At 38.8% G+C, this 12,911-nt stretch overlaps 1 protein-coding gene across 5 annotated transcripts in view; it reads left to right on the plus strand.

Moving 5' to 3' along the window:
- Positions 1 to 12,911, plus strand: part of EPS15 (epidermal growth factor receptor pathway substrate 15) — a 47,653-nt gene that overhangs the window by 25,620 nt on the left and 9,122 nt on the right. For all 5 annotated transcript variants that reach the window (XM_053950373.1, XM_053950374.1, XM_053950375.1 and 2 more), the window contains exons 13-20: positions 649 to 721; positions 5,351 to 5,512; positions 6,144 to 6,341; positions 8,193 to 8,390; positions 8,952 to 9,026; positions 9,365 to 9,455; positions 10,733 to 10,768; positions 11,604 to 11,740. In XM_053950373.1, coding sequence (XP_053806348.1) covers positions 649 to 721; positions 5,351 to 5,512; positions 6,144 to 6,341; positions 8,193 to 8,390; positions 8,952 to 9,026; positions 9,365 to 9,455; positions 10,733 to 10,768; positions 11,604 to 11,740 — 970 coding nt within the window. The remainder of the gene's footprint in view (positions 1 to 648; positions 722 to 5,350; positions 5,513 to 6,143; positions 6,342 to 8,192; positions 8,391 to 8,951; positions 9,027 to 9,364; positions 9,456 to 10,732; positions 10,769 to 11,603; positions 11,741 to 12,911) is intronic.

The raw sequence follows: 12,911 nt of genomic DNA on the forward strand, positions 1-12,911 counted from the left end.
ACTGATGAGAATTTATTGATGATAATTCCCCTGTCATCAGCAGTCACTTAAACTTGAATAAATGTCTGTAGAGGCAGACTTGATATGACACAGCAGATCACTCTGTGTGGAGTGTCTGAGCAGATCATGATTCCAGCAAGCCACGCCAACCTTCCTGCTCCTGCCTGAGCTTCCCAAGAGACAGATCCAAAATCTGACAGGCAAAGGGCATTAATGGGCTCTGCTGGCCTGTGGGAGTGTTCCCTGGCTGCTGTGAGCATAGGCATGGCTGTGTTTGCAGGGGTTAATAGATGGAATCTGATGCAATCCCTCCCACTTTTCCTAGCAGTTTTCATTAGACAAGTGCTCCATAGCAACAGTGAGATCACTGGAGACAGTATTTCATTGATTTCTGCCTCCCGCCCCCTTCCATTTTTGAGCCATTCTTATCACTGGAGTGCAGTTGGTGGAAAGACAGGGGGGTTTATGCAGAACACTTCTGTGGGCTTCTGTCTTGTAAATAATTTGGAAAGCAGAAATCCCTCACATCTTTTTTGTTTAATGTTTCACTATGTATTTAAAGAGAGATACAGGCTTAGGGGGCTGGATAACTGTACCTGCTGTAGCTGATGTTCTTAAGTATTCTTGCATTGTTTGCTGGTCTTCCAGGGAAAAGAATAATGTAGAGCAAGACCTGAAGGAGAAAGAAGATGCCATCAAGCAGAGGACAAGTGAGGTCCAGGTAAATAAATCGCCAAATTATTGTTCAGACACCTGATATTGCTGAATTGCACCATGTGCTGTTTTAATGACAGTGGGATTACTGAGTCTTTAGATCATGTCACTTATCCAGTAAAAAGAAAAAAAAAATGGTAGCTAAGAAAAAGAATGTACTTTGAAGTGTATTTTCTATATAATTTTGGATTTGTGTAAGTGTGTATATTTATATAAATGTGCAAGCTCCTGTAGGATATATAGCATGCATGGAGTTTTAAATGAAAAATATTACAAAATACTAGATTTTTCTTTCTTTTTTTAAAGCAAAATTATCTACTGTGTAATTAAAGCTAAAGAGGACACTGTAGCACTGTAAATTAATTAATAAGTGGCTGAATTAAAAGGGCTTGTGTATCGGGCTGCTTCTTAACAGGCACAGTAATTACCAGCTAGGGAGAAATGTTGCTTCAAATTAATTTTGCCTAATATAAGTGAATTTTAAAAAGAATCTGTTGATTTTTTATTTGAAAGGATGATACTGAATTTCTTGAATATCTGAAAATCTAAATTTACACGTGTTTTGCAGATGTTAAAAATTATGCAGTCAGCATCAGCATTTAGAATGCTGACAGACTAGCCAAGCTCTAAATTAAATATTGCAAAGCAATATTAAATTGTTAAATCAGTTAAATTTTCAGTTGCTGTTTAAAAAAAAAAATGTTGTGTGATATCTGACCACTTATGTTTATTTCTAAATTTATTTTAAGAATCTATCATTTTCCATAATCTTCACTTAAGAGCAAATAATGCAAGATTTTGGCATTTCAATTTCGTTTGGGCTGAAAAGGAGCTAATGTGCTACAGGAATTGTGAATTTTGTGCAGGGTTATTTAATATCCTTGGAGTCTGGATGATAATTAATAGTGTGACCTTTGAGGAGATAATCAGATGCTGGCCTGTTGGTCGTGCTGGCAGCAGCTCCAGCAGCTGCAGGAATGCGTGTGGAAGTTGCCCATGCCTGTGCTCCACGGTCATTCCTCTCCCCACCCTGCAGATTTCCCTTTCCCACTGTTCACAGAATTCTCAGGGGTATTCCTGGCTTTGCACACAAGATTATTTTGTTGATGTCTTCTGGAATCTAGGTTGGCTTATGTGAGGGTTGAGTTCTCTGTGCCTTTGCACAAAAGGTTTTTAAGCTTGATAAAAACCTTACCTTGAATGTTCTGGTGTCATCCATGTGTGTTTGATAGGCAGTAGCATCACAGAATCCCCCGAGTCCCTGCATCCTGAGCAGTGGTGCTGGGAGCAGCTGTCTCAGGTCTTTAACCTGTTAGTGGTCACACAAGCTATTTGTTAAATATAGTTACAGAGTTCTGCCAGTCTGCAGAAAAGGAACAATCTATTATTGGCTTGTCTGAAAAATGAGAAACCTCCAGGATCCAACAGGAAATGGCTGCAGCATTTATTTAATCTGGTGGCCCTTTATTTTTTCTTATCCTGACTGGTGGAGGACCTGCATGTTTCAACAAACTTTCTAGAACTTCAGAGAATAATGGGATAGATTAAGGATATCTTGGATATCTTTCCCTCATGCATTTTTCTTCTGGTTTTATTCTAATGAGGACATTTCTACCAAAAAACCAGTTTGCTCTAACGTGCCTCCTTGTTTCAAGCTAGTTTTGTGGCATGGCACTTCAGGGTTTCTGATACCAGAATTCCTACAACAGACCTGTTTGTAATCTCAAATATAGCCATGGTCAGTGATCAATCAAACTGATTTGTATAGGAGGAGGGAAAGAATGACAGTTTTTTTCTTCTATAAAATATTTTCTAAACTGTGTAAATAGGTACTAAAATGCAAAGGCAGAAAAGAATTGTAAGGAAGATGTAGCATATTGGTGGGGTTCAATGTGCTTGTTAAAATATCAGCTCTTTAGTAGCAGAGACTAAGAGGTGTTTCCTCAAAGTTATGTGCACCGAGTATCCCTCAGAACTGGATTTTCTTTTTCTCTATTGCAGTGCACCCATGCCATTAGAAAGTCAGTGAAGATTTACTTTTCTGTCCTCTTGCAGGTTTGATATTTTCTAGCACATGAATTGCCTTGGGAAGGACAGGCTGGCAAGCTATTAAATCCATGGTCCATGGAAATACAGATTCCTAAACTTTCTTTACCCAACACTGTATTGGCATAAAGAGTTACAATGATCATAAATTTAATACAAGGATTGTTGTTACCATCAGAATGGCAGTTTGTAACACCTCAAGTATCTTAGTGGTTTTCTTTTAGAGTCTCATTCAGTGCTTGAACAGTAAGATGCTGCTTCTATGCTGAAGGGTGTTCTTTGAAATTGAAGCTTAATTGGAGCCTGGTTTACTTCATGAAGAGGCATCTTTGAGTATGATAGCCAGTTTTGTGTGTTGTATTTACTACAACCTTTAATTCTGGAGAGGTTAGGTGCATATGTGAACAAAAACTACCACAGGTTTTGGATTTGGTTGGGTTTTTTTCCTTCTTTTCTGGCAGCCATCAGGTTTAGTTAGGTCTCTTCAGTGCTTCTCTACTGCTGTGCCTAGGACAGACAAAAGTGGAGGTGATCTATATTTAGCTTATGTGGATGTGAATTCTTGCTTCCTCTAGGAAAAAGGAGGCTGAAGTCTCTTTAAGCTGTTACTTTTTTCCTCCACTGCTTGTGTTAAGTGTCAGCTGATCCTTGCTTTTCAAAGCCATGTGAAAATGAATGGATCAAGAGTGTCCCAATTATTCCAGTCAGTAGCTGCTCTGAGAGCTTTTTGTTTGTGCGCTGGTTTTTCTCTCATGGCTTAGAAATAACCAGTATTTTTCCTAGTCTGACTGCTGTGTACTGACATACTTTTCACTGAAATTCAGATTTTATTTGGGGGGTTTTTGTGGGGGACTTTTTGTGGTTTGATTTGGGAGATTTTTTTGCATGGTTTTGTGGTTGATTTTTAATGTAAAAGCATGGATCTTTGGGTAGCCTTCCAGTTGTCTTGAGGTTATCTAATTCCCCAGCATCTGACTGCTGCATCATATGCCTTTCTATTCCTATCTGGCTTTTTGTCCTCATTATGTGGAGGTGTTAGCACACAGCACATGGATAAACTGTCTCCCTCACCAAAAAGAACCCAAACAAAACACTCCTAGAAAAGGAGAGCAGGATTGTACCTTAGAGCAGCTCACAAATGTATGATCTAATCAGAATTTCACATCTACTTGCTTCTTATCCTCTATAATTTTTTTTTGCTCTCTGTTCATTTTTTAGTTGTTGATGATTCTTTCTGAAATTGCTGTATTTTCTCAGAAAGGCTGCAATCTTCTATTTACATCTAATTCTTTTCCTTTTGTATTAATTCTTTTTGATCTCCCTGTATTATCTCTTCCTCTTGACTTTGACAATTCTTTCTTCTTCCTAAATTCTTTCCTTGACATGTTTTTCAGTCTTTTCTCTGCAGCTTGTTGAAGTATAATGACTTCTGTTGCTCAGAAATGAAGTAATTATTTCATGATGCTACTTAATATACTTAAAACACAAGATACATACTTGATGCTCTTTGATAAATCAGCAGATTCCACATTGAATGCGGTATGAAATGTGCAGTTTTTACCTGTACTGGTACATAGGAAATAACTTTTTGGCTGATCCTTGCAAAACTGGGGGCAGGAATGTCCTAGGAGGCAGTACGTTTGGGTTAATGGTCTTTCACCATGCTCCAAAAAACAGTTCCTATTTTTGGCCATGTGTTTTTGAAGGGGGAAGGAGCAGAATAAAGGATTTCTATTATGAGAAAATCCCAGAATGTTTTGGGTTGGAAGGGGCATCAAAGCCCATCTCATTCCAGCCCCCTGTCATGGGCAGGGTCACCTTCCACTATCCCAGCTTGCTCCAAGCCCCATCCAAGCTGGCCTTGGACACTTCCAGACATCGGACAGGCACAGCTTCCCTGGGCAACCTGTGCCAGGGTCTCAGCACTCTCACAGGGAAGGGTTGCTCACTAATGTCCCATCTAAACCTGCCTTCTGTCAGTGGGAAGCCATTCCCCTGTGTCCTGGAACTCCATGTCCTGATAAAAAGTCCATTTCCAACTTTCTTGCAAGCCCCTTTTCGTTCCTGGAAGGGGCTTTAAGATCTCCCTGGAGCCTTCACTTCTCCAGGGTGGACAACCCCAGCTCTCTCAGCCTGTCTTAATAGCAGAGGTGCTCCTGCCCTCTCACCATCTTCATGGACTCCTCTGGGCTCACTCCAACAGGTCCATGTTCTTAATAAGAAACTCAGTAAAACACAGTGCTAAAGCACAAGATAGAGACACTGTAGCAGCCTGAATAAAGACAACTTTGAAATTCAGAATGAAAACCTGACCTCTCTGAGGAAAACAGTTCATCTGTGTGTTGGTGTATGATCGCAATACTTCAGTGAGATTTGTTTTACTGAAGAAAAGCAAAGGCAAACAAGCTGATTATTTTTATGTCATTGAATTAGAATCTGAGAGTGCTTGCTTGTCTGGTATCCATTTGAGCTTCTGGAAGATAATTTGTTGATACTTTGAAATCTGGGTTAGCACTGCAGTTTGTACTGTGGAATTCAGTGGTTAAGGGGAGAGAGGGAACGAATGTCAAGCTGATGTGTTTTATTTCAGGATCTCCAGGATGAAGTAAAGCGGGAGAGCAGTAATCTGCAGAAGCTGCAAGCTCAGAAACAGGAAGCACAGGAAACCCTTAATGATCTTGATGAGCAGAAGGCCAAGTTGGAAGAACAACTTAATGACATCAGGCAGAAGTGTGCAGAGGAGGCCCATTTGGTAAGGTCTGGTGGCTGGTGCCCTTGGGAAGCACAAATGCCTTGCCTTGAAGAACTCAGCCTTGCAGAGTTACAGTTGTTGGGGCAGGAAAAAAGCTTTAATGAATAAATAGCCTGAGTGTCAAGGTTCTGTGACCGACAGATGTGACCGACAGAGCATAGGAAATACATCACTTACTTCAGTGTTCCTAATTTAGTGTCAGTGTGTCACCAAATATATTGAGATATACTTGCACACAAATAAGGCTCAAAGCAGCTAGCAAAATTATGTTACAATATAATTGTAGTTAGAACCACTAATTACTGAGACTGATTTCTTAGTAGTTAAAACAGTATAATCTTCTGTAGCTATTGTATTTCTTTAAGATATGAAATTATCTTCTCAATACTAGAAATATCTGTGTTGGTCAGAAGAACAGCTAAAAATACTCTCTTCTTACTGAGACCAATAGAGAATTAACTAATCATTTGGGTATGATCTATAATCTCTGCAATAGCTATGAGATCTTTTACTTTTTCTGGTCATAAATATTAGTATTTGGATGTGTTTGGAAGTGTTGTTTGGGTTTTTGGGTGTGGGTTTTGTTGGTTTGCTTTTTTTTTTTTTACTTCAAATACTATTCATGCTTTAGATTGCCATGCTGAAGGCTGAAATAACAAGCCAGGAATCAAAGATTTCAGCTTATGAAGATGAACTGACCAAAGCCCAAGAAGAGCTGAGTCGCCTGCAGCAAGAAACTGCAGAGCTTGAGCATTGCATAGAGTCTGGGAAAGCACAGCTGGGACCTCTTCAGCAACATCTGCAGGATTCACAACAGGAAATCAATTCAGTAAGGCAGTGTGAAAGACCCACCCCCCAAAAAATATTTTGAGCTGGAAACCTTTAGTGTGGTTTGCCTTAAAGGGAAGGCGTTGTTTCCTTTTTTCTTCACTGTTTGCTCATGTCTTTAGTTACTTACACATGTGTTCTGTGCTAGTAGTTGTTAGGATTTTTAGAGGCTGATTTAAGTCACTCAAGATACTTCATGCTCTTTCTCCAAATTTATTAATTAAAGGGTTTCATTTAGTCCATAAATAATTTGTCATAATGTAATGAATGAAAAATGGATAATGCAGACTTAAATTCTCTGTGTCCAGTAGTTACTGAAGTTTTCATCCTCCATGGCCTGGGACTTGCTTTCACTATTCTTTAATTGAAGTGATGTTGATATAAAATTACTGACAGCATTTACTTAGTGCATTGTTGAGGGGGGAAAGTGAGGTGGATGGAAGAAGAAATTGGGTTGAGATGAGACACTGAGAGGCAGAGAGCCCTGTGCTTTCAAGTGGCTGCTGTTGCACAAACACTTTCAGTTTCTCTCTGTAATCAGTGATTTGTTATAACTTCAGTGATGCCTGAGCTTGCACACCCTTTTCTCATGGTTCTCCTTCCCTGTTGCTAGCTGTGTTATGTATTAGCCACTCACACTGGTACCAAGTTGAAAACAAAAGACAAAGCCTACCTTTGAACCCTAGAAATGGCTGACTTCAGAGTTGGTCATTTGACACCATTCACATCTGTAACTTGCTAACAAGTCTTATAACAGTCATAATTTTAAAATATGGCTTTTAGTTTAGAAACTGAGAAGTAAACAAATGGATTTTTTCATAATTTCATCACAGCTGGAGAGAAGGTTATACCACTACAGTGTTTTTATATGGCAAGAGGTGGTTGCCATGAACAGATTTGAGACTGATAATATAAGTGGTTATGCTTGACTGTACTACAGTCATTTTTTTGCACTAGGTTTTATAATAGTACTTCTGATTTTATTGCTCTTGATTCCTAAATAAGGAACAGTAGGTGCTTTAGGCAAGATTATCTAATGGCTGGTCTGAGGTCAGTTAACTTGAAAGACACCTGGTGGTGTCTTTGCTGACACCCCAATAACTCTATTAGGTGACTGATCCAGCAGAGTTCAGTGGGATTTAGGCACCCAAATATCTGACTAAGTTTATTCTTTTGCATAACCTGCCAGATCCAGTAATTCCTTCATAACTGGCAGGTTGGTTGTAAATGTTTGCTGTAAGGCACTACATTATGCATCTTGCTGAAATAATACATATGAATATAAGTGTCTGCTTAGGAAGATATACTTGGCTTTTGTAGACTTCAGAAGTCATGTGGGAGATGATAATGAAATTGTAATGTTCCTTCTTGGAAGATGAGAATTCTGATAAAGCAGCCTTTTTAATTTTGAGTTTAAGGAAATTGCAAATACATAATCTAGGAAAAAAAACCAAACCACACACACACACAAAACCCTGCTGAAAACAAAAATAAGAAAAAAAAAAGCCTAACCAAAATTCCCCAGCAAAACTAAACAAGCAAAAAACCCCTGAAACCTTTGCAATTTTTCTGATGAGTTTGAATAGCAACAAGTCTTGGTGTTGGCAGTGACACAGTCTTCTTCCTTGGCAGAAGGTGTGTTCTTCAACCACTCTGCACTTCTACTAAATAAAATTTCTGCTTATCTCTCAAATTTCACCTTTTACTTGACAGAACAGGTTTTTATTATATTTGCTTTTGAAAATAAGATTTTCAGACATACATCACCCACCTTATATTTAGGGGGGGATGGCCATTTACTGGCTTCCATGTGCTGCCATACTGATGCTAATACATATAATTCTGTTTACAGGTGCAGACAAAGCTTCTTGAGCTGAAAGAACTGGAAAATAACCAATTCAGTTGGCACTCTCAGCCCCATAGTACACTTGTTAATGGAACTGTGGATCATTATAGTCTTAGCAACAGCAGCAGTGAAACTGCAAATCTCAATGAGAATGCTGAGAGGGAAAGTATAGCAGAAGAGGAACAAACAAACTGTGTGTCTCCAGTGAGTAGTGTTTTGCCTACTTGATCACGATGCATTGCAGCTGTGAAGTTGGAATAAGTTAAGAATGTACCAAGATTGATTATGTTTTTAAACACTTGCACAACTGAAATTTCAGAGTGTTTTTCTGAGGGACTGTGTTTCCACATATCTGAACGTTCATAAGCAGAAAAGGAGGTAATTTTAGTTTGCCTGGAAAATAGCAGTAACATTTTTTTCTGTATTTATTTTCAAAGCAAAATATCATAAATTGAATAGCAGAATTAACATTAAAGGAGAGCAGCTGTCTTCACTTGGTGCAATGAGAGCAGAATAAGGAAAAGAACAGAAAATCTAAAACTGTCTTGCTTTAAATGTTCCTCCTTATGTCTCAGTAGATTCATGATTGATTTATTTTTTTAAAACTTTTACAGGGTTTATAGAACACTAAAGTATGTGCTATAATAAGCATGAACCTCTTGAAGTATGCTTTTGTATATTCTGTGATTCCATTTAAAACTTAAAATTTTATTGTGCAGTCTTGTATTTACTTATTTATGGTGAATTGCTTTTACCCTTGTACAGATAAGGAATAGTCCTGAAACAGCAGTCTCTGTAGGAGAAGAGAAGGAGACCCCAGCAGCAACTGTTACCAAAAAAGTGAGTTTCTTCAGGTTTGGGGGAGGAAAAAGTAGGTTAAAAAAAATCCTGGTTAAACTGTTTCAGGCTTGCATGATGGTCATACAACAATAGAGGAATAATTGTCACTTCCTACTGGTTTTATTTAGTGTGATATCTTGAAAACATTTCATCTTGTGTAGCAGGCAGGTTGTTGAACAATATTTTGGATCTCCATTGATGAATTATATAGAATTCCAGCTGTCTCTTTGCTTTAAGCTTTAGGAAATCACTGAATGGTAACAGGAGATGACATAAGTGTTCTCCATCCTTGCAAGTCTTAAAAATTTAATATGTTTCTCTCCATCTGCATTGCCCAGGAAGATCCATTTGATGCTGAATCTCATCCGTTGCCTGATCTAGTTTCTGAAGCCAGCTTAGAGTTCTTCCAGTCTGACCCTTTTGTTGGCAGTAAGTAAACATTTCTCTCTAAGTGCATATTTGCAGAAACAGGTCTGTGTGGATGCATCAGACTTGTCTTCACCTTGAGACTGCTCTTTATAGGATAAATCTGAAGATGTGTGGGTGACAGGAGCGTGGAGCCAATAGCGTTACAGAAATAGAAGTGATAGAAACGAGAGTTCCGGGGTCTTTCTCCTTCCTTGATCTGGACTTCCTAATGAGCTCTGAAAATTGCTCCTTTCCCTCATTGCTCTTCCTGAGGACTTCTCTTCCCCATCCCCTCCCTGCCTGTGCCCTGGTGGCATTTTGGCTGTAAAGGTGTGGGCAGGTTTGTGATATGTGTGGTGTCACTGATCTGATTGACAGCCCCTATCCACAAACAGGTCAGAGGAGGGTTCTCTGGGCTGTGCTCTGGGGAGGGTGTGGGTGGTTCAGAATGAATGGCTGTGGCCTACTTGTGGGGAGTTTGGCTCTCAGAACAAGGTAATGTGGAGCTGCACCATCTGTTCATCTTGTGGAAGTGCTGGGCTTTATTTTAAGAACTTGCCATTGACGAATGATGTTGCTCTGTTCTTATTTTTTATGGAAGGAATGATCTGCCTATGTGGAGCCAATTGAGGAAGGGGAGTTAATTTGAATTAACTGCTGAAGCAGATGTTTTCAGCCACATTAATATGATTTTACACGCTTTCAGATCAACATGGTCTGATCAATTTAGCTTGTATTGCTTTGAAAGGAAAATAAGCTAAATTTGTTTCAGATCACTTGGTTTCTGAAAGAATGTCAGTGCAGATTGAATATTTCTAATGAATAAATTAAACTAATTTAAAACAGTTTGAATGTTTCTGTGTAGATACTGCTTGATTTTTGTTTATATTAAAGAGGCCTTACAGCACATGACAAGGCCTTTCTTTCAGAAGAGAAAAGGTCTGTCTGAAACAAATTTTTGGGCTTTGAGCACTCAGTATATTCAGGGGTAGATACCCACAGCTAAGAGAGAGCATATCTGTCTCTCAGATGTACGTGAGAAAGTAGAAATGAGTTAGGATCATGCATCCAATACTGAAATGAACACTTAGGAGCCACCATCCACACTGTCTGTGACAATTAAACAAACCTGGGACTCATCTCAGTAGCTGGCCTGGATTACTGCAGTGGTAATACTGCATAATGTGGGTGTTTGTGGACAACAGCCAGCGGAAATGCAGCCTGGAGATGGCTGATTCTGTGTGTGTTTCGTGATGGTAATAAGCTGTTTAATGAATATTTGCTTTTCTTTTGAACAGATGATCCCTTCAAAGATGACCCTTTTGGAAAAATTGGTAAGTAACTTTGTAACTCATAATGTGTTTGTTTTTCTAAATCGTTCTTGCTAGTGGGGAAAATTGTCACCACTTTTCAGAGAAAAAAAGTCGGTGGAAATGCCACAAAAAGTCGTGATAGAATATATGTGACATTAACACCTGGCCTCTTGTGTAAAAGCTTTTCAGAGAAGTCCATTGCCAGTGAATTTTGCTCTTGTTGGAAGTTCCTTAGTTGGGATTTAAGTATGTGAAGGTGATGAACAGAAGGACCCAAACACTTACTGCCTGCTTTATTTGCAAAGTAGTAGGAGTGTGCTCTTTTAAAGGTTCATAACATACCAACTTCCTTCAGAATCAAGTATTGAGGAGGTGGGAAATCTCTCTTTAGATCGACTGTATAGAGAATGTCCTTGAATTGTTTCCTTGGTCCTGAGTGGAGTTACTGGTGGTAAAAAAACCAAACAACCAGTGGGAAAGCAATCGTAAAATAGGGTTGAGCACCAAGTGCCAAATAAGAAACATCAATTGGGCTTGGGAAGTGCAGGAGAGGGCAGGAGAGTTCTTAGGAGCATTAGGTTCTATATAATGCTTCATTTTTAGGGATTTGGTTAAAGACCCTATATGTTGAGATGATTCTGGAACTGCTGTTTTCATGATGTGCAGGAAACGTTGTCTTGTCTGATGTTTTGAATCACAGAATACAAATTATTCACAGTCAAATTTCATACTTCAAAGGTCCTTGGTCTTAAATGTGTCACTTTGTAGCAGTATGAAAAAGTGGTACATTGTTTAGTTTTTAGGATATCAGCTAAGTAAAGCAAGCAGAAATATTAGGGAGATGTTTACTTTTTAGATCCCTTTGGTGGTGATCCCTTCAAAGGCTCAGACCCTTTTGCAGCTGACTCTTTCTTCAAACAATCCTCCACTGACCCTTTTGTGACTGCTGGCACTGATCCTTTTAGTTCTGCAGACAACAGTAATAATACCACAGTAAGTATGGTGTCACACCTTTTGCTGCTTTCTCTATGTGATTTGGACAAAATAACCTGTTTTGTATATTTAGACATGCTTTAAAAAATTGATATTCAGAAATCATATAAAGGTTACCTCTGATCCCCCAGTTGTCTTGTCTTTTTGTGTCCTATTTTCTATAAATAGTCACAGATGAAATAGAAGTAAAAATAAAAACATTTTTAAAGTATTTCATTGTGGATCTTCATTGCTCCAAGTTAAGAGCATCTGACAGTAACTACTTAAGCTCTGTCATTATTTAACAATGATTTAAGCTCTGTTAAGCTTTAGAGCTCTCCAACAACTTTATTAGTTGGTGGAACGTAATAAATGGAAAGAAAGCCAGGATCAACCTCACCAAGTTATGTTCAGACACTTGATTTTTGCCTCCACATACTATAGGATCAAGAACTATGTGCTACATTTTTTATCTGAAATCTGATGTGGTATATGGGGTTTCCCCTCAGAAAAGTCAGATTTTTCTATAGGTGTATGTTTAGGTTTTGGTGTGGTTTGTTTTTTTTAATAAGAATCACCAAAGGTCTCTTGTAATGTGGAGATGCTTACTGAATGTACCTCTTTCAAGGGTACTTCAGTCTAACTTTTAGCTCACATTATAAATGAGCAGTGACTGAATAGTCTTGAGCCTTTAATAAGGCATAAAACTCTCTCTGGTGTAGACTAGAACTTGTTGAATGTGTAATATTTAAAGCTGATAGACAAATGATTTAAGCAGCTGAAATTCTTCATGCCATTAACTTTGTCTCCATTCTTTTGCCATCTCCTTTCCTTTTCAGTGCTGTTTCTGTTCATGCCTCACTTCCAGCTTTGTGTGTACATAAAACATGCATAGACATATATAAAATTCAGATACATGTGGATTAAGAAGCAAGTTAAGTGGCTGTAGAGTGTGCCTGAGGGGGACCCACAGCAGCCAAGAGTGAGAAATCACTGCACCTGGCAGTGGTGGTCCTGCCCTTCCCCATGGTGTGCACATTGTGCAGATCTCAAGGTCATATTACACACCACAGCCAACACCTCCAGCATGAAAAATTAGATTTCTCCTTCTAGATTAGTGTTCTGTAGTACTCAGCACACTATCCTTTTCAAAGTCATGATGTTCTAATGTAATCAATTCTTGGTCTTATTA

Source organism: Vidua chalybeata, chromosome 9 (assembly GCF_026979565.1).
Source record: "Vidua chalybeata isolate OUT-0048 chromosome 9, bVidCha1 merged haplotype, whole genome shotgun sequence".
Classification (NCBI taxonomy): domain Eukaryota; kingdom Metazoa; phylum Chordata; class Aves; order Passeriformes; family Viduidae; genus Vidua; species Vidua chalybeata.